This window comes from Trifolium pratense, linkage group LG3 (genome assembly GCF_020283565.1).
Source record: "Trifolium pratense cultivar HEN17-A07 linkage group LG3, ARS_RC_1.1, whole genome shotgun sequence".
Lineage (NCBI taxonomy): Eukaryota > Viridiplantae > Streptophyta > Magnoliopsida > Fabales > Fabaceae > Trifolium > Trifolium pratense.
The window spans coordinates 47,852,076-47,875,027 of NC_060061.1; the positions used below are offsets into that span (position 1 = coordinate 47,852,076).

The 22,952-nt window shown below is 35.9% G+C and overlaps 1 protein-coding gene across 1 annotated transcript; it reads right to left on the bottom strand.

Moving 5' to 3' along the window:
* Positions 1 to 854: 854 nt before the first annotated feature.
* On the bottom strand, positions 855 to 21,212 carry LOC123917265. The gene is made up of 11 exons (XM_045968936.1): positions 20,830 to 21,212; positions 20,659 to 20,737; positions 17,160 to 19,943; positions 16,372 to 16,617; positions 15,566 to 16,285; positions 13,624 to 13,933; positions 4,489 to 4,988; positions 3,308 to 4,045; positions 2,246 to 2,986; positions 1,549 to 1,599; positions 855 to 1,273 (listed from the first exon to the last, which is right to left on the bottom strand). Exons 3-10 carry the CDS (start codon positions 19,899 to 19,901, stop codon positions 1,573 to 1,575), a joined length of 6,024 nt encoding a protein of 2,007 aa, XP_045824892.1. The 5' UTR covers positions 19,902 to 19,943; positions 20,659 to 20,737; positions 20,830 to 21,212; the 3' UTR covers positions 855 to 1,273; positions 1,549 to 1,572.
* Between the last annotated feature and the right edge of the window lie 1,740 nt (positions 21,213 to 22,952).

Genomic DNA, 22,952 nt, shown 5'->3' on the forward strand with positions numbered 1-22,952 from the left:
AGAATTTGTCCCCCAAAGAGGGGAATTACGATAATTTTTTAAATAACAGGGGTATTACGGAAATAAAAGAAAAAACTGGAGGTACAGGAAGAAAAAAATCGCACAAATTGCCCAAGTCTCGTACCATGAAAGACCTTTTACTACCCTTAGATCAAAATAAATTAATAGTACGCTCTCCACACCTTCGTCTTTCCACCTTCACCGTTAGAACAAAAACTCAACCTCAACAACATCAAACCCCAGAACAGAAGTGGTCGGCCAAAACACATAAATTTCACTCTTCATAAAATATTTCATTTCCTTATTTTCATCTATTCTCCATTTTTCTTGCTTATTAGAGTTTTTTTTATATCGTTGTTAATATTATTTTATGGTAATATTGTTGGAATTAGAAATGAGGAAAAATCAAATTGAAATGATTAAGATTAATAATAAAATAAACACTATCATAGTAAAAAATGGATGAAAGGAATTTTGCATTATCTGACTGTGAATATTGGGTGGTGGTATTGATAATCCTCACTTTGTGGAGGTTGCAAGTGAAGAGAAGATGATGAAGGGGAGGTTCAAGAGTTGTTGTGGGGGGTGGGGGGTCGGCCGGCGACGGTAGTTGGTGTCGTTGGTGGTCACATTACGGCGGCTGGTAACAGTGTCCGACTCCGACGATGAGATAATGGATTTGTTAAGGTTTATTTTTAAAATAAAAAAATATTGCAAAAGTGAGAAAAAATATGCTGTAGAAATATATGATAGATATGGTACACTCTCAATATCCAATGGTAAAGATTTACTTGTGCACCATGAAATACTTAACAAGCTATTTCACAGTAGAATCCGCCTCTAAACCCCATAGGTAAAGTGAAAAGGCTAAAGAGAAGCAAGGATAAAGGTACAGACATCTCAACTATGTTGACACCCCTGCACTCCCAACCAAAATGCCCAACTCTAACCAAATATTATTAAAAATAAAATAAAAAAGTTTGGGGGGACTAGACCAAAACCCAAGGTAACAATAGTGCAAGCCAAATAAGTTGGTCAACTGCCTCATTAAAAACCTTAGCAAGGAAAACCCAGTGGGATAAAACCTTGATGAAGGGAAAAAGAGTGCAGTTTGAATACAAGAACAAAGTATTATTTAAATCTAAATTCAGAAAGATCAAGCCTACTACAATGATAAGCTTCAGAGACATCATAAAGAACATGATCCCACCAAGTGAAACTAGAACCATGAAGTCAGAGAGAAGCAATCCTGTCACTGCACTGATTACCTTCCCTACAAATGTGAGACACAAAAATGTACATATTCTTAAGAAGATCTAAACAATAATTAAGCCACCTATAGTAATAAGAAGAACAATGGAAATGTTTTTAAAAATCAGATTGATAAGTTGAGAATTAAATTCCAACCACAAGAACTTCCAACACAAAGACAAATAAACAAAATGTAAAACAAAACTATCCAGTCTAAGAATAAACAAAACACTTCACTATCAAATGATAATGATAAAAAATAAAATGTTTAAATGAGAAAAATTCCATGTTGCCTACCTTGCAAATGCTATGATATATCATTCATTCAACATTAGAATGTGGGACTTCCTGTTGACAAAATGATTACATTAATTATTAACAAATATATCAGCCTAACAAGGTAATGGTTGCTCAAGAAATTCGTAATTCACTTCTTTATTGTCAAAATACTTAAAATAATTGCAACCATAAGTGGAAGGGAAACAAAATCATGTATGAAGTCATTAATTTCAACAGTTTACAGAAGTCGACACATGTATAGTAGGCAATATCGATCACTTTCTCTATTTTTAATAGAAAATAAGTTAATGCAGCATGTTCTTAATTTTATTATAGAAAATCACTGACAACTGAATTTGGGTAAATCTCAAAATATATTATAGTGTTAACCTTTCACACATAGGGAAAATTAAGTAGAATGTTAAATGAATATAGTTATTACTCCAATGTTTATCTAAACTTTCATTTCTTAATCCATAGTTGATTTCAAAGTCACCGTCCAATCATGCACCAAATTAATATTGTAAGCCTTGGTAATTAGAGTATTTCTTACATGGGCACAAACACATTTAATAATCTTCTCTGCTTTTTTTTAATTATTTGTGTGTGTGTGCTCAAACATTTTTCATTCAGGGTTATATCCAGGTAAGTGTTCAGGATAATTATGTGAATAATAAGTAAACGATTTTCATAATTAAAAATGACAATTGTGTACCTTTTCTATGAACAATTGTTCAATGGTTGTATTAAGATCACCTTTCCATCTCATCTCTCCTTCCTCCAATTCAATTTTTGTCAGGTATGGTGCTACTGTGACTCCTGATGAGAATATCTTCATTCGAGGGCACCCTTTAACAATGAAATATATGAAAGATGGGAATATGAATGTTTGTTTCCCATAACAGAAGCTTCTAAAACTTGGCAAAGAAGACAATTCCAAGTATTCCAAGTTTTCAAATATGATGTTTTCCTCTGCTTTTTCTTCATCAATCTGTTTCACAACATCCAACATCTTCTCACAATTCATTATTTTTAATGTTGTGAGTTGTACAAGACTTTTAGCTGTTGAGGATGTTATTAGATAAGTAAGCTCTTTGCAATTGTCCACTTTCAAAAATGTTAAATTTGTGAAACATGTTGATGATGATGGTACCAAGTCTTCCTGCCAGATGTGCTTGAGATTTTCCAATTCATAAAGCATCAAGAAACTTATTTGATCTGAGATCTGCGTGCTGAGATGACCATTACTAGGGAACAATGTTTCAAAAGAACTATTACGCACTTGAAATGTTTTAAGATTAGGAAATGATGTATGGATATCATTCAGAAAAATAGTTGGAGTTTCTTCGAAGCATTGCAAACGAAGAAATTCAACTTTATGAAAGACATTTTCTTGATTCAATATCTCCATCACATCCGGGCCATTTATTGCCAATTCCTCCAGGTTGGGACTCAACTAAAAAATTAAACATAAAAAAAATAAATTAATACTGGTTTATGAGGTAAATTAATCAATTAAATTAAACATCCAAAATTAATACTAGTTTAGAATTACCTTTTCAATAGAAAATAGAGCTTGTTGAGGTATGATGGGATTTCCGCCCACTGTGTTAGGCTGTTGGAAGAAAAACATTCTTAATGCTTCACAACGATATACATTAAGAATCAATTAAATTAAAACAAATTAATACTAGTTTATGAGGTAAACTAATCAATTAAATTAAACATTCAAAATTAATACTAGTTTAGGAGGAAAAAAAAGTATGGTTAGAATTACCTTTTCAATAGAAAATAGAGCTTGTTGAGGTATGATGGGATTTCCGCCTGCTGCGTTAGGCTGTAGGAAGTCTAAATGGTTGAATGAAAACATTTTAAATGTTTCACAACAGTATACATTAAAAATCTTCAAGGAAGGGCACGCTAAAGCATGTTTTCCTCGATAGAAGTTCTTGAGATTTGTCAAGAAACCTAGTGCCAATGTATTCAGTTGGGGAAAATTAAAATTGATTTCCATTGATCCTTCTTCCATTTCTACAATTTCCTCAACTCCGCAAGAGTCTATCTTAAGCATTTCAAGATATCCAAGATCTTGGCATAGTGACAATGGAAAGATATATAGCAAGCTTTGGCACATAGTAACATCCACCTTGCATAAGTTTCCAAAGCTGATAATTTCATGAGGATCTTCATTCCATATTTGCTTCAATTTTGGCAAACTAAATAAAGTCAAACTTTTCAACTGAGTGCTTTGTTTTATCAATATTTCTCTAGACTTCATACCTTTCACATCAAACACTGCTTCTAACGAGTCACAGTCTGTTACTTTTAAATCTTCCAATCCATGCAGCGCTTGTATTATATTTGATGGTAAAAGTATATGTGATAAAAAATCACATTTTTGCACTTCTAGGGACTTGAGATTGCAAAACACATTGTGATTAAGTTGGCCATACCACAAATCTTTTAGCTCCGGGTAGTCAGATAAGGCTAAACACTTAAATTTACGAAATGCAACCTGTTCACTCAAATTAATTAACATATCAAGAGTCATATCAAAATAATATTTCATACAACCTGTATCCATTTTTGTTGTGGTGAATATCACAAAAACAGGCTGACAGTAGGAAAATCGCGGAAAGTATTTTTATTTTTTATTGCATTTCAATTCAATCTCTTAATGTTGATGAAAATAATGCAAATATTGGACCAAAAAAAATAAAAAAATAGCCGTATTTCGTACCCATAACGTACTCGGACGGTCGGACCTATGCATCATAGTGAATAGCAAATTTCCCTTTAATTTTATAGTAGAATGAAGATTTGTGCTATGTATCTCTTTTGCAATATATTTTTAACGATGTGCATTAAAAATCAACTATCATGCATCCAAAGACAAAAAAAAAAAAGGGTAAATCATGATATTGTTACACAAAAATTAAATTGGTAAATCAAGCATACCTTGTGTGCAAACATGTTGGTTATTGTATCATTTAGGTTTCCCTTCCAAAGCCATTCATCATTTTCTGCAATTTTAACTTTTCGAAGATTTGGTGTACTTGTGTTTCCCTCTGAAAAAATCTTCATGCGAGGACATTCCGTCACAATTACTTCCTTCAACATTGGAAACTTCAAGAAGCACTTACTAGAACAAAATTTGTAGAGGCTTGGCAAACAATCCAACAACAATAATTCTAAACTAATAAATGCAATGCCAACATTTTCCTCTCCAGTAATTATTTCTTCAAGTGAATTACAGTCTTCTACCTTCAGCGAGGTGAGCTTGTGCAAACTTTGTGCCGTAGATGATGTAATTAATTTTCTTAACCCATTGCAACCTTTTATCACCATATATTCAAGATGATGAAGGGTGACAGAGGAAGGCAATAAACTTAACAAACTGGAACAAAACTTAACACCTAAGTATTCAAGGAGCTCAAGAACTGGGTCAATTTGGAAGCCTTCTGATGATAAATTTCGCAAGTGCACGAAAATCACGTAGTAATAAAAATATCGATCCACAGGGATTGTGTGATCAAACTAGTCGAATCGTGTTCATAGACATTATACAGAAAATACACATAAATTGGGGGTATGTTGAGTAATGAATTGCTAGAAAATGTGCTTTGACAATATGGAAAAGCGAGGTAGAATCATCGGAATCGCCTAGTCTATAGTTCAACCACATGCAATCTACTATATCATAGGAATCTACTCAAGTGTTAACAACTAGATCGACAAAATAGTGAATCGCAATCTCTTGTCAAAATCCACTCTATTCGTTGTCGATACTCCCCCGATCTCTCGGGCGGAAGCTACCTACAACGAATGATCTTAACGCGCGTCAATCGTTCGCTACACTCTATGCCTCAATCTCTCGACCGGAGACACTCGAGCGCTCAATACAATTCAGTTCAGACATTAAATCAATACTCTCGCACGTGACTTAACTCGAAATCATTACAACACTAATGAAGGATTGTAAAGCATTAAACATTGAATTGCATCAAATTAATCACTATGAAAAGAGTAGATTCTTACACATATAGCAGATTACACATGATCTCCCTACATTCTAGACTATCCTAGATCCTACCTCCAAGGAGTTTAGCTCCTCATCGTTCTTCGTTCGCTTCCTCGCTTCATCGCCACGGCTTGTGAATCCATGATCTGATGCGCTTGGAGCTCTCCACTGGAGTGTTGAATCACGATCTTCAAGTTCCAAGACCAGAATGTAGTCCAATTTCGCAGAATTTTCCAACCCGAAAACAGAATTATGCAGAAAATATATATACAGAAGGCAACCACGCCGCGCGCCAGATCTACCACGCCGCGCGTGGTTGCAACTCCATCACTATGCCGCGCGTGATAACAGAATCACGCGGCGCGTGATCAAGTCAGAGAGCAATCTTCTTCTTCAGCAAAGCTTCACGCCGCGCGTGGTCAGGTATCACGCCGCGCGTGATCAGAGTGGAAATCTTGGCTCCCTGTGAGCTCCATCACGCGGCGCGTGATGGGCTACGCCCCCAGCGTAGTGAAAATCATTCATTTCCTGCAGTTTTTCCTGTTTTCTTGCAAAATAAGTAATCAAGCTAATGGTTAGATTTCTCTCATATTTATTGCTAAAAACCTACTAAAATGTATCTAATGTTGCTAAAATAGGCATGGAATAGAGAGTGTGACGATTTGTCATCACAACCCCAAACTTAAACCTTTCCTTGTCCTCAAGGAAACAACTTTTACCTCAAGCTTTTGTGTCAAGACCTTGGCATTTTCCTTGAATTCACTCGAATCATACATACGTGAGACTCACCTGATGATCAATGATCCACCTGCAAACAATGCTCAATTGCACAACCGTTCCCGCAAGACATTTTCAAGTAGTTCACACTTTTCGACCAAAGCTCTATGATTTCATCACACTACTCACATGCACTCTTCAGTTTTTTGGTAATTCACTCAAATCAACACATCAATGCAAGTCAACAATAATTTTGCAAGTAATCTAAGAATTCATTCGGTTCACTTTGTGCACACACCTTAGAGGACTTTTAGGGTTATAATGTGGCTTGGCTAGGGTGGATGGTGACATTTTGGGATAAGTAGTAGAAAAACTTGGAGTTAGATCCCCCTACTAGTCAAAGAACATTTTCATACACCCAACCCCTTTTGAAATATAGTGGACTAGAGAACTTTTTCAAATCATCAAACAAAGTTTTGCAATTCTTTTGAATTCAAGGCTATCACTTCTTTTCTATATTTTTCTTCTTTTTCATTCATTCATCTTATGTTTTTTTCATTTTTTTTTCTCTTCTTCTTTGCCTTGCAAATTTTGAAATTTTTCTCAATTTTTCAAATCAAAACTTTTTGTAATGTTCTCTAGTACCCTCACCCCAAACTTTATTTGTTGCTAATTCCAAAGAGCAACCCCAAACTTAGTGGTGAGCAATGCGCATCAACCACTAATTAGGTGCCTAACCTCCAAGAAAGTCATTCCTTTTTTTCATCAAAAATTTCTTAGGGTTTTGCAAAAATAACATTTTCTTTTTCAGCTCAACTTGGTTAAGCAAAGGATAATTATATGTAAGGGTGGATAGAAAGGCTCAAAGGTACCAAGAAACATGCCTCGTGTGTGCTACAAAAGTACCAATCAAATACAAAGACGACAAGCAAAATCGAGAGACAATACACGAGTGGATATCACACATAGAAGAAAAATGAGTGTTTGGCTCAATACCTCTCGGTTGGGTCGAATCAAAGAACCGGTCAAAAAGTGTGCGTTCCCTTCCTTTGCCTCTTGATCACATGAGTGCAACAAGCTATTGCACTGCAAGTTTCACATATCACACACGGAGAAAATCAAGTAATTGATACTCAAGTGACTAGAAAGAACATGCCAAAATGTTGAAACAAATTCTAGAGGTAAAAATCATTCCACAATTAAACAAAGGAGGATTCAAATTTAGAGTACACAAATAAAATATCCAGCCAATATCCAAGCAACATCAGAATATTATTACAAACCAAACAAATAAAAGACAATTAAGTAAAGATAGAGATAGAGTAGTAGTAACATAGTAGCAGCAGCAGCAGATCAGAACATCATCACAGCAACATCAAACCGCATCGTCCGGCTGGCCAGTGAAGTAGTTTGTGAACGGGCTATTCAAATTCAAATTCAGCCCATCCACATCCAGCATTTCCCTTTCCATTGCAGCAGCCTCATCCTGCTCAACCCGGCGTCGCCTCTCGATCTCAGCCAACTCAGAAGTTCGCAGACCTGAATTATAAGCTTGTCTGGCCTGAAATGAGCTCAGCTCCCTCGCCTGATGGGCCTCCCAATCAGTATCAATGGGATACAAAGTCCCAAAAGTAGGAGGAGGGAAGGTAGACCGGTAAGTCATCGCCTCGGTGTACATGGAAGAGGCGGTATCAAAGTAGAGATTCGGCAGCCCGGAATATTGAGAAATTTCCATTTGATGCAACATCGATGCAAGCTGATTTATATCATGAGAGTAAGGAGGAGGAGCATGTGCCGGTATTTCTTGATATTCATTTGCCGGATCCCCTTGTTGATCCGGATGGTTACCCTCTTCAAACCGGTTTATCTCTTCTTCTTCCCTCAAAGCTTCTTCTCTCGCAGCATTCCCCTCACCGCGGGGCACAATCGGACCTCTCTCAAACCTTTTCTCAAAGTATGATAAAGCTAGAGGACGGACGGGATGTAAGTCACCTTCTTGCACACACATAGGGACATTGCTTGCTCTACACAAAGCAGCAATTAAGTTGCAATGCCCCAAAGTAAAAGTCGGATTATTATTATTTGCCATTTCATGTAAATCCCTTTGTAACCAAAGACCAAGATCGATATGGCGACCCTCAACTAACAACCGAACAGCAGCAACATTATCAATCTGAATTTCAGAGTTATTACCAACCACCCGGACATTCTTCAGCCAGAATTCTCCCCAAGCACGGTGAATAGGGTTAAAACTCGTCAAACTCAACCTAGTAGGAAGGGATGAAGCGGAGTGCGGCAGCCATCTAGCTCCAGGCCTGCAAATAACCGCCTTTAACTCTTCTCTTACCGCAAGGCCACCGTTAGAAATTCGTTCCTTCTCGGATACCAACTCACAAGCACCTCTCACTCGACAACCCAACAATGTATTAATGTGAGCTGCGGAATAGTACACTCTTATTCCCCGAACTGTCGAATAGAACTCCGGAACCGACGATTGATCAGGCAGATAAGCGTTCGCGAGAAACTCCCTTACCCACATCTGATTCCCTGGATTAGCTTCATCTTTAATCATCAATTTATTAAACTTCCCCCATTTCCTAGACTTGATCTCATTTCCTATCTCAGCCACACCTTTCAACAAATCTTCTCCAAAACCTTTTTCTTGATTAATAGTGAAGGTTTGGATTTTTGTGTACCTTTTTTCATGGATTGCACTGATGAAGTGGGGATGAACCTGTGGTTGAGTCACATTGCTCCGGCGAGGAGGAGATGCTTCCGCGGACCTAGAAGATTGGCCCTTGCTTGCACTCATCTTCGTTCTTGGTTTCTTTGGAGGCTCTTGCGGTGGGTTAGCATCACTCTTCTTCTTTCCCTTTCCGGTTAGCCTAGTCAACATGGTGATATTGTAAAGATTGAAATGGGTAAATTTGGGAAGTTGGTGAAATGTGGGATGAAATGAGGGATTTGGAGTGGGTTGTTTGGGTATAATGTGAATGTGAAGGAAATGGATGATTGGAGGTGATTAGAAGTGAAATTGGAGAAGTTTGGAGAGTGAAAATGGGTTGTCAATGGAGTTTTCCGTGTGGGAGACCGTGTCAATTGATGATGGGACGGATGGAGTGGTTGAGAAGATGAAGAAATTCAAATTTGACACGCTTTCCTGTGTAACCACGCCGCGCGTGGCCCTTCTACGCCGCGCGTAGTAGCAATTGTAACGGTCAAGAACTTCTTTCAAACAGGCCACGCCGCGCGTAATCACCATCACGCGGCGCGTAATCACTTAGTCAGAGACTCCATATTTCTCCAATCTTCACGCAGCGCGTGATATACCCCCACGCCGCGCGTAATGCCTTCTGAAAACTTCCTCCTCTGTGATGAAGGATCACGCCGCGCGTGATTGTACTGCGCCCCCGGCGTGGTAGAATTCTGTTCTGCCCTGTTTTTGCTTCCGTCCTTGCTTCTGCTGCACACCTACCTACATACTTCAAAAGAAAACACACTAAAACATTAAAAACCGTTGGGTTGCCTCCCAACCAGCGCTTGTTTAACGTCCCGATGCTTGACGTTCCATGCCCCTAAGGGTCACGGAGAAGAAGCGCCACCATGTGGCAAGTAGTGTGCATTCCAAGGTAACTTAAGAGCATGTTTAACAATATGATCATAAACCTGGATTTTAAAACATTGGGGGTCACCATCATCACACTCCATCTTGTCAAAGACATTGAATGTGACCTGCTGATCATCGGTCCTTAGCATGAGTTCGCCCATCTCTACATCGATTAGGGCACGGCTAGTTGCTAAAAAGGGTCTACCAAGTAGCAAAGGTTCCCACTCCCTAGTTTCTTCTATGTCTAAGACCACAAAATCCGCGGGAAACACAAACCCGGCAACTTTAACCAACACATCATGGAGAATACCCTCCGGATGCACAACCGATCGATCCGCCAAGGAGAGACTCATCTTTGTCGGCTTTGCTACAGCTCCCGGTATCTTCTTCATCATCGATAACGGCATCAAATTAATGCTAGCACCCAAATCACACAAAGCTTTTTCAACGGTGAGCGTTCCAATGGAACATGGAATTGTAAAGCTCCCCGGATCTTTCTTTTTCTGCGGTAGCTTCCGTTGAATGAGGGCGCTGCACTCCTCCGTCATACTTACCATTTCATCATCCAATGGTTTTCTTTTCTTTGTGAGCAGCTCCTTCAAAAACTTTGCATAACTCGGCATTTGCTCCAAAGCCTCAACTAAAGGTATAGCCATCTCAAGTTTGTTCAACACCTTCATGAACTTCTTGAACTCCTTCTCCCGCTCAAGATTCTTAACTTTCTTTCTCCTAGGAAAAGGCATCCTAGCATATGGTGATTCATCAATTCCTTTACCTTTCTCAACCTTCTTACTCTCTTTTTCTTTTATCTCCCTCTGTTTTTCCACTTCTTCTTTCTCATCCTCACTAAACTCAACTTCTTTAGACACATTTTCCTTTTCTACTTCTCCCTCATATCTCTCATTTTCAACTACAACTTCTTGCTTATTTTCAACTTCTCCCTCAATGACCTTCTTTTTCAAGGGCTTCTCCACAGCTGGCCTTTCCGGTATCTCTCTACTCCTCAACGTGATTCCATTGCAAGTTTCATTTTTCGGATTATCATGAGTGTTCCCACCGAAACCTCCTTGGTTTTGCAACATCGAAAACTGTCTTGACAGCTGACCCATTTGCACCTCAAGATTCTTTATAGAAGCTTCATGATTCTTGTTAGAGGTTGCTTGACTCGATTTCATCGCTTCAAAGTTGCTTTGGGTCATGAACTGATTTAGAGTCTCTTCCATCCTTGATGGAGGCCTTTGCTGCTGTTGCTGTGCACCTTGACTTTGCATACCATTCCCCCATCCGGAACCGTTGTTATTATTGTTGTACGGCTTCCGAAAATTGGCCAAGTAGCGAGCCTCCTCTGAACCCTCCGGGAAGCATCCGCCATTTGGGTGGTCCTGCAAACAAAAATCACAGCGCACATTGTCAATTTTACCTATTGGAGAAGATTGAACTTGTGGATTGGACAGCAACTTCATCATTGCTTCCATTTGGCTAGTCATGAGCTTTTGCTGTGCCAATAGTGCTGTTTGAGTATCCAATTCCAACACTCCGCCTTTCTTTTTGGCTCCCCTATCATTAGTAGCTCTATACTCGTTTTGAGCCATGCTTTCAACTAATTCTCTTGCCTCAGTTTCATCACGGTTCTTTAACGAACCACCGGCTGATGCGTCAAGTATCATTCGCGTTTGAGCCCTCAAACCTTGGGTAAACATTTGCATCTGATTGTGGCCATCGAAACCGTGATTCGGACACCTCTTAAGACAAACTTTGAACCTCTCCCAAGCATCATACAACGTCTCACCATCCGCTTGTTCGAAGTTGCTAATTTCAGCCCTTCTTTCTAGAAACTTATGAATAGGAAAGTAACGATCTAAGAACTTCCGCTCCAGCTGTCTCCAAGTCTCAATCGTTCCGGCGGGTATCGTGTCTAACCAATCTTTAGCACGGCCGGTGAGAGAATGCTTGAATAACCTCAGTCTTTTGTCCGATTCGCTCACCCCCGGCGGATCGGTATAGTCGCATGCTTCATAGAAGTGAGACAAGTGTAAATTCGGGCATTGAGCTTCCGAACCTGAATAAGGATTCTCTTTTAAGGCGGAAAGGACCGTGTTCTTGATGTCGAATGAGACAGGATTCGCCGGCTGAAAGCCTTGGTTTGCCAACGCGTCATTGTCTCTCCTCCCATAATCACCAAGGGTACGCCTTGGCGGTTGAGGAACCGGTGGAACCTGTTCTTCCTCCATTGTTGCTGCAGTCCTTCCTTGACAGTCCGGTGTATCCCTTAGCAAAGCTGTTCCCCTTGATGCTTGAGCTTCCCTTGTTGCCTTTCGAATTGCGCGAGCTGTCTTTTCAATCTCAGGATCAAATTGCAGCTCTTGAGGACCTGTTCTCCGCATGCACAATGAAACACACAAGTAGAACGCTCCGGGAGAAAAATATAAAACAGAAAATAATCAAACAAACACAGAAAATATGAACACTAACGCTTAGTTGAATCAATCACAATCCCCGGCAACGGCGCCAAAAACTTGATGATAAATTTCGCAAGTGCACGAAAATCACGTAGTAATAAAAATATCGATCCACAGGGATTGTGTGATCAAACTAGTCGAATCGTGTTCATAGACATTATACAGAAAATACACATAAATTGGGGGTATGTTGAGTAATGAATTGCTAGAAAATGTGCTTTGACAATATGGAAAAGCGAGGTAGAATCATCGGAATCGCCTAGTCTATAGTTCAACCACATGCAATCTACTATATCATAGGAATCTACTCAAGTGTTAACAACTAGATCGACAAAATAGTGAATCGCAATCTCTTGTCAAAATCCACTCTATTCGTTGTCGATACTCCCCCGATCTCTCGGGCGGAAGCTACCTACAACGAATGATCTTAACGCGCGTCAATCGTTCGCTACACTCTATGCCTCAATCTCTCGACCGGAGACACTCGAGCGCTCAATACAATTCAGTTCAGACATTAAATCAATACTCTCGCACGTGACTTAACTCGAAATCATTACAACACTAATGAAGGATTGTAAAGCATTAAACATTGAATTGCATCAAATTAATCACTATGAAAAGAGTAGATTCTTACACATATAGCAGATTACACATGATCTCCCTACATTCTAGACTATCCTAGATCCTACCTCCAAGGAGTTTAGCTCCTCATCGTTCTTCGTTCGCTTCCTCGCTTCATCGCCACGGCTTGTGAATCCATGATCTGATGCGCTTGGAGCTCTCCACTGGAGTGTTGAATCACGATCTTCAAGTTCCAAGACCAGAATGTAGTCCAATTTCGCAGAATTTTCCAACCCGAAAACAGAATTATGCAGAAAATATATATACAGAAGGCAACCACGCCGCGCGCCAGATCTACCACGCCGCGCGTGGTTGCAACTCCATCACTATGCCGCGCGTGATAACAGAATCACGCGGCGCGTGATCAAGTCAGAGAGCAATCTTCTTCTTCAGCAAAGCTTCACGCCGCGCGTGGTCAGGTATCACGCCGCGCGTGATCAGAGTGGAAATCTTGGCTCCCTGTGAGCTCCATCACGCGGCGCGTGATGGGCTACGCCCCCAGCGTAGTGAAAATCATTCATTTCCTGCAGTTTTTCCTGTTTTCTTGCAAAATAAGTAATCAAGCTAATGGTTAGATTTCTCTCATATTTATTGCTAAAAACCTACTAAAATGTATCTAATGTTGCTAAAATAGGCATGGAATAGAGAGTGTGACGATTTGTCATCACCTTCCTCACATATATGTTGAAGTTTATGTAATCCATTCAATGTGAGCATTTTGAGCTGTGGGTAAGTCTTCTTCTCACTTATTTGTCCTTCATCTTGAAATATTTTCTTGAAGCAACTCCATTCAACATATAGTTCCTCAAGAGTGTGCACATTTTGAAGAAACCAATAAGGAAATGTAGCATCTTCAATAATATAATGGAACAAACAAAGAAATGTCATTTTGGTGAACAGGGCACTTGAGTTTTGGGCTTGCAATATCACGTTAGCTTCTTTGTGATTTATTTTCAACACCTTCAAATTTGGAATAACCTAAAATACATATAAAGAACAATTTAAAAGAATTTAGACATTTAATATTGCCTCAAAAAGTAATTACGTTTGACTCAAATTTGCACTCCATATTTTTTTATTGCCTCTATAGTTTTTATTGCACTCCAAATTTGAACTCCATATATTCATCTATAGATATTTATCAAATATATTCATCTATAGATATTTATCAAATTTATTTATCCATGGCCACACCAAATTTTTCAAATTTTTTTATGTGTGTGTAGTTAAATATATTTGGTCCCCGTGAGCTTAACTCAGTTGGTTGAGACATCGCATATATTATTTATGAGCCGAAGTTCGAACTTCGGACACTCTACTGTTAAGAAAACTTGTATTTTTGAATGATTATTTCGTAGTTATGTTTTAAAAAAAGTTCATCTAGAAAAAAAAGAACACAAAATATTTGATTTCTAGGTCATAATTTTCATTACTTTTATTTTAAAAAGTCATAATTAAATACATATCATGTCAAAAAATGATAAATAAAAGAGAAGAACAATTATTTAGTGTTGTAAATTTCCACTTGCATAAGTTTAATGTTAAATATAGTGAAGAGAATACTAAACTTTTAATATTCTCCCTGTCTCTAACTTTTTATTTTTGTGTCAAAATTTTAGTTCTTTTAAAAAACTAAAGTACAGTTAATGATATTTTCCCCTTTGTTCCCTTGTAAAAAACTATAAACATCTATTAAATGAATTTTTCTTTTTTTAAAAATAAAAAGTAAGAGTAAAATAACATAAAATTTCAATATTTATTATTTCTTAATCTATGTGCGAAATTTTAAAATGACCAAAGATTTAAAACAAATAGACAATATTTTTCATGCTTAAATTCAAAATTGTCATTTAAATTTTTTAATGCTAATAAATTTTGGCCACACCAAAAAAAACATCTTAGATCCGTCCCTGGTCTCCAAAAAAAATGTCACATCAATTTTTTTGTAAAGTTAACGGCCAATTTTAACGTCAGTCGTCAGAGATCAAAATGACTAACGAGTTGTAGAGTCAGAGACTATTTTGTATTTTTTCTTCGGTTAAGGACCAGAATAACAGCGAGTTACACATTGAGGAACTAAAATGACCGTTTCTCCAAAAAAGAATATATATTTTACTCAAACTTTTTTTTTTGACAAAATATTTTACTCAAAATTAAAGATCTTTAAACATAATAATTATCATTTTTAAGGAAAAAATAAAAATTGAAAAACAAAATATGAAAATATAAATTGTGATTTATATATGAAAATATAAATTTGTATAGGGTGAACACTCCGATACACATATTATGTGGATATGTACCGGTACACGGCTTAGGTGGATGATTGTGATTGGTCCATAAATATTTTTTTTTGGTCAATGTCCATAAATAGAATATAGAAAAATTAATAAATACTATTTATAAACCAATTAGAATCATCCACCTCAACAAATGTGTTAGAAGGATTTGGAATATATAAAAAAGTGAAGTCATGCGTTTATCAACTTATGAGTTAGAAAATTTTAAATTTTATTATCAATTATGAATGAAATCATGTAACCAAAAAAAAAGAGTGAAATCATAAAAAATGAAAAGATGGAATACACACACTATACGTGGTATGCATACCTCTTCGACAATGAAAAGTGGTTGTTGGCTTAAAACGGAGAGTTTGTAATCTTGAAAATTGGAGCTTCTTGTGGATAGAGTTCTGAACAAATTCAACTTTGCACAATCGAAAACATCAATTTCCTTCAAAGATGGACATGTTAGAGTATGCTTTTTAGCATAGAAACCCTTGAGTTTATCTAAGTACAAAAGTGATAAACTAGTTAGTTGATTAAACTCAAATGTGGGAGCTGCACTCACACTAGATTCATTCTCCTCTGCAACAATTTCCTTCATATTTTCACAACTGTCTATATGAAGTTCTTGGAGATGTGAACAACGAGTGGCTATAGGAAGTGGTAATAGATACTCCAAGCTTTCACAGTTTCTAAGTTTTACAAAAATAAGAGTTTGAAAACTAAGAATTCTGCGAAGATCCCCACTCCATATATTTTTCAGTTTTGGCAATCCATCTATAACAACTTTCAAATGTGTTGTATTCTCTGCACTGCTATTTTCATTGAAACTCAATTCAAATATCTCTTCTACCAAAGCACAATCTGTAACCTCCAACATCTCTAACTTATCATATGTTTTTTGCATTGAAGAAGGAAAAACAACAACAATTTTCTTACAATTGCTCACTTGCAACATCTTCACTGTTACAAATTCGCGGTGCCATATTGTGTTCAAGTTGTCCATGTCTTTCAATGTGATTTTCTCTAATTTAGAAAAATGAACCTAAAAATTTTATAAAAAGCCAATATCATTATACATAATTATTTAAATACAAGTTTAAAATTTTCCGAGTGGTAGAATTAACATACCTCTTCCATTTTATTGTTTCTTTCTTTTTTGGCTATTATATCCTCCATCAAAGGACAATTACTTATTTCAAGTTGTTTGAGGTTCTCAAAACTTTTAACCATAATAGACGAGAATAAGTACTTCAATCCACCACAACTCTCCACAATCAAGCTCGTTAAGTTGCACATAGACCGATGATTGTCATTCCAAATTTTATTCGAATTGAGAAAACTCAATTTAAGGAAATCCAAATCTGGAAATGCAACCTACATAAAAACAAATTAACATAAATCATAATTGAATGCTAATGTATGGTGTATATATCTTAACAATAATATGATAAACATTTAAAAATATATATCGACACAACATTGATGCGTTAAGATCGATATTAGTATTATAAATGGATTATCAAAAAAAAAAAAAGATATTAGTATTATAAATGAAATTTAATAACTATATAAGTCTACAAAGATGGGTTTTTATAATAAATTAAAGATTGATACTCGATTGCTTATTTACTAAACCTGCCAATTTATCTATTACTCCCTTCGTACCACAATATATGTCACTTTGACACTTTTACACATATTAAGAAATATAATTAATGTTATATTGAAAAGAGAGTTGATTTACAAAATTGTCCTTCATTTATGATATGAAAAAAATAAATTGAAAAATTGAAAGAAGAGCAAGTAATAAATAGTTAATGGTATAATATGAAAAATAACATTAAATGCTACATTGATAATGTAAAACGACATATATTGTTGTACCTAAGCATATCACAAAATTAAAAAGAACATACCTGATCATTGAACAATGGTGTTGAAACAGAAGGCTCTAACCCTTGATCTTTTTGCTCACTTCTGGAGAAGAAATTCTGAAGTGTCTCCAAATATTCTAAAGTCAAAGAACGAAATCGAAAAATTGTTGATGCACTTGAACTGTTGTCTCCGAGCACTATCTCTTTCATAGAATTGCACTGACAAACTTCAATCTTAGAAAGTTGGGAAAGTTCTTTAATCAATGTAAAGGAGAAAAGATATTTCAATTGCACACAATTTTTGACTTTGATAACACTAAGACTTCCAAAACAAGTAATTGAAAGTGGATTAAGACATATATGCTCCAAGTTTTTAAGATTATGAAGTACTAGTGTTTCCAAGATGGGAAAGGACGCATGGATTTGATTCCTCTCTTGAGAGTCAACAATATGCTTCATGTTTGCATTATTTTGGACGTGGAGATGTTTCAGCAACGGAAATCCTTCTCCATTTAATTGATAAACCACATTTTGAATTCCATCTACATCATCCAAGTACAAATTCTCAACACCTTTAATCAATGCTTTAATTCCGTGCTCCAAATGTATGTTAGTACCAAGTTTGAGCATCAATGTTTTTGAGGTTTCATCCACAATGTCAGACCATTCCCATACATCACCAATAATTATTTTATATCTTTCCAACTTCTCGAACACCGTCTGCAAATCCCTTGGCAACATCCAAGTCTCGCGAATTTGTAATTCTAGAGTTGTCAACTTGGGTAGTTTTTGAAGCTCAGAAATGCTAGCATTTTTGTTTTGAGCCGTTGAACTCGCATCTCCCCAATTAACAAAGGTATTGCCCATGTACAACTCCTCCAGTTTGGTCAAGCTTGATATAATGTTGGGTGGGATTACTTCTATTCCTGAATTTCTCAAATCAAGCATTCTCAATTGAGTCAATTGTCGTATTTCTCTTGGCAACATGGTCATTGAAGAACCCTCAAGGCAAAGAATAACTAAATTTTGCAAAGCTCCTATCTCAACCATATTTTCCAAAATACAATAATTCAGACACAGTGTTTGAAGGTTGGTTAGGAACCGAAATGAAGTGGGTAATGAAGACAAGTTCAACAATGTTAAATCTAGGACTCTAAGGCTTCCCATACCCTCAAAATAATCATCAGGAACTTCTAAAGAATGGTTCTTCTTACTAATCAAACAGAAAAACTTAATGTTTGGACAGTCAATCATTTGAGGAAGCTCGAGCACACAACTATCTATAACGACCTGCGTGCACCTTGTTAAAAAATCCATGGTTGGGTATTCCTCATCTGATTGTTTTCTTAGAAATACATGTTTCTTCCTACGTGCTATGGAGATAGCAAAATCCCGAACAAAGTCATGCATTTGGATTTTTCCACTTGTTTTAATATCAATCAAACAAGACGCCTCCAAAGAATGGATTATTGGATTAAGTCTGTTTCTAGCATCATCCACAGTCTTAATATCTTTTAATATATCCAAACCCATTGCAACTATAAGAAAGTAATCTACCTTATCATTTGGAAATAATGCAAAAAGCAAGAAGACATCCCTCATTTCATCACTCTCCAATGAGTCGTAACTCAATTCCAAAGCAGAAAAAATTGTATGATGACCACTTTGTAATCTCCTTAATGCATCTTTCCAAGATTGAACATCCCTCTTATCTTTCAATGCTCGAGCTACCGCCACTACCACAAGAGGCAAACCTGCACATTTTTGGGCAACTTCAATTGCTAAACCTTGCAAATTTCTATCTTTAACCACATCCCCAACCATTAATTGAAACAAGCTCCATGTCTCATTTTCACTCATAAGTTCAAGTTTGAAAGTGAAATCCTTTGGAACATCCATTTGCAGCAACATATCTTGATTTCTGGATGTCATCAACAATTTACAACCATTATGTTCATTAGCAAATGGAATTCCGACTTTCTTCAAATCAAGTATGGTCCATATATCATCTAGAACGATAAGGATATTTTTCTCCATCTTTATTCTTTGACTTAGGCGACGTGCTCTGCCAAGAATAGTCTCCTCATCGAATCGCAGACCCAACAAATCTGCAATCTCCCCTTGAATTCTTTTAATGTCTGGATCTTTTGTTACATTCGTTGTAACAACTTTATCAAACAATTTGTGTTGCTCAGATATTTTAGCAACTTCCTCCACCAGACTGGTCTTACCCATCCCACCCAGCCCATAGACCCCAATGTTGCGTGAATTATTGTGTGCTAGAGCCTTCATAATGTTCTCTTTAAGTGTTTCCCTTGTCTCATAATTTTCACCACCTCTTGTTGAGGAGGAGGAGGCTTCTCCATCTAAGATGGGAAGGTAACCAATTCGATCAAACTTCCCTTTTTCTTGAACTTCAATAACATCTTTTACAATTTTTGTGGCTTTCCTACTCAGTTGATGACGCAAAATCAAATTGGGGAACGGGCATGCTGAGCACCTAGCATTGGCACGACGAGGATCATTTTCAAGCTGATTTGCCTTTACAATGACCTCATCCACTTTCTCTAACCAGTTCATCACATCTCTTTCAATCTTTTTACCGTTTCTCCTTTCTTCTTCAACAGAATGGGTTATTCTTTCTTTGGCAGCCTCAAGGTCTTTAACACTAACTGCTAACATACTGAAATTGCCTTTGTAGAATATCAAGTAACTTGCTTGACGTCCAATAGGCACAACAGTATGTTGTACTACTGCTCCAACAATAGAAGATAGAATTTCCATTGATTATCTTTTCTTCTCCTCTTCCTTGTGACTTGAGTTAGCCTGAAAGTGAAAGTAAAAGGTATTGTTTTCGATGAGTTCAAAAGAAACAAGGGAAACATTTGGAAAGGTGAGGACATCATCCCAATATTGTTATCTTAGATGAACAAATGGAACAATCGCAAATATGAAAAAGAACATATGCTTTGATTAAAATTAAATAAATGTATTAATAGTTTATTAAATTAAGGGTAAATGATCATTTACCGCTGTAAAATAAGCGAATTTTCGTTTACCCCTGATCAAATTTTTTTTTTCTGTTTACCCTTGCAAAAACTAGATTCCCTCATTTATCCCCTAGGTGTACAGCAGAAACATCTGACTGTGCAAATATGCTGACGTGGCGTGTACACATGGAAAAAAACTCATTTATATTTATTTTTAAAATTCCATGTCATCTATTAAAAAAAATTATTTTGAAAAAAAATCAAGGTTTGTTTTGAAATTGTTTTTAACTGTCAATTAGTGACAAAGAACATTTCATCAGAAAAAAGAAGTGAAGGAGGACAAATAATATGTATACTCTACTGAGTGAGTACCAAAATGGTCCCTCGCAATAAAAAGTTAAAGTTCCTTTTTGATCAAGTAACTACCATTTCAGTGACAAATCACGATCATAACAGTGAAAACTATTTTTAGCAGATCCTGTTCTATCAATTAAAATGGCCAAAACAATACCTTATGTAGTTCTAAACAATTCAGGGTTTGGAGCTCTTACCTGAATTAGGAATAGTTAACAGAACAATTGGTACTTTGAGTGATGCAAAATGACTCCAAAAAGCAGAAACTAAAATGATCTGCAAATAACAACATCAAAATTAAAGGATTAATTTACTCTCTATTAGTGAACGAAAAAAAAGTGAAGGAGATACAAACAATGCATGCATACCTCTAACTACTATCTGTGGAAACAACAGAGTGAATACCAAATATTTTTCCTTCACTTTTCTTCCTGTTTTGGTTTTTGATTTTTTTTTTTTTTTTTTGGCTATATGAATGGGAAATAACAAAAATCTGAAGAAAAATATATATAAATAAAACAGAGATACCAAGAGATTAAAGACTCAAATATTAAAATTTAAAACTAAGCACTTTTTTTTTTGGGTACTCGGGTGATTTTAATTTGAGATGGGTTTCAGAAATTGGTAACCTGTATTTGTTAGAGACTCTGTATATATGTGGATGAAATAGGATAGGATACAATTGGATGGGAAGAGACTTATCCAAAAAATTTGCTTTATAAAAAATAATTATACACTAATTACTAATTAGGCCGTGGCTCGTCCACACAAATGAGATAAGATAACAAGTCATTGCCATTGGACCTACTGCCATCATGGCATGGTGTCAGTCCACTCATATAACATTTTCGGATAAGTAGGAGGAAGGGTGTACGTTCGTCGGATTTGGCCAAAAACTAAAACTCGAACTATATAAGGTATTTTGGATTGAGTTTAATAAAATAGTCATTCGTTATAATATTGGGTCGGGTTGGATAAACCATTAATTTATTGGTGGGTTGGGTTGGGTAGTGGGTTACCCGAATTTTATTCTATTTTTTTATATTAAAAATATAAATGTCGAATCATCATATTTTTTTCAAAAAAATAATTCAATCATTGTATTTTTTTGAAAAATAGTGTAACTTTTTTTCACTATAAAAAATAATCACCTATTTTTTGTGTATATCCACTAATTTACAGGTTGAATAATGTGTTATCCAAATGTTTTTTTTCCTTTTTTGAATATCAAACAACTAAACAAAGAATCATGATATTTGCTTATAAAAATTATTTATTTTTAGAAAGTAGTGCGATAAATATCATATTTATCTATAAAAATTATTCAATCTTTTTTTTTCTTGAAAAATAGTATAACTTATTTTCAATATAAAAATATTTAATGATAAATGACAAAATCTTTAGTATTTTCATAAAATATTTCAAAAGACATAGCATTAGTGGGTCAGTGGTTTTTTGGGTTGGGTCCGGTTTTACCTGAAACCCAAACTTTTTATGGGTTTATCACTTTTGAAATCCATATTGCCCGACCTAACCCACTTTTTTGGGTTGGATTGGATGGGTTTGACCGAATCGACCAGATTTACCCAATCCATGTACACCCTTAAGTAGGAGTAATATTTTTTATGGCAACTCCAAGTAGGATTATAAATTAATTCAAAAAAAAATTTGGTTGATAGAATTAAAATTTGGTTCCTTCGACGACATTTTAGGGCGGGGATTAAGGAAGTACCACCACCCTATGGATTCTCCAACCGCAATCATTTTACTTATTTGTCTAATTTTATTGGATAATTGCCTTAAAATTTTGGGTTATCATCATAGAAAATTCTATAATTGTCTATATCAGAGTTTTTCTATAATTATGCATGCATGGTTTTTGTCTAGAAATTTTTGTTTATGTTTATATTGTTGGACCAAGAATGTTTTATATTTATCTTGTGACAGAAGCAAGATATATCGAAATACTTGTGTTAGATTCTTGAATGAAAAATATCTATGGTGGAGAGCGGACGAGGAATAACTGAGTCAAAATCTCTTTTATACCCCCAAAAATAAGTGAGTCAAAATCTCTTTTACATGCTTCAAAATATTTAAAAATTTTGGTAATAGAAGAAATAGAAATCATTGTAAATGGAGATGATCCTTATTCGCATATTACATGTAATGTTCTTACCAAACTGAGCTATACTCACGAGAACTAATTTGGGAAATCTTAATAGCTTTATAAATGTGCAGTTATTCACCTTTAAAGTGAAATTTCTAGTCACTAAACTACTTGATAATTTTTTTTTTTATTTTGATAATTTTTTTGAAATATATTACTCATGATAATGATAATAATAATAATAATAATAATAATAATAATAATAATAATAATAATAATGTATCTTAAAAAAAGTATATTTGTCAAAAAATAATAATAATAATAATAATAATAATAATAATAATAATGTATATGATATTATGATGTCACAGTAAATTAGTAGTA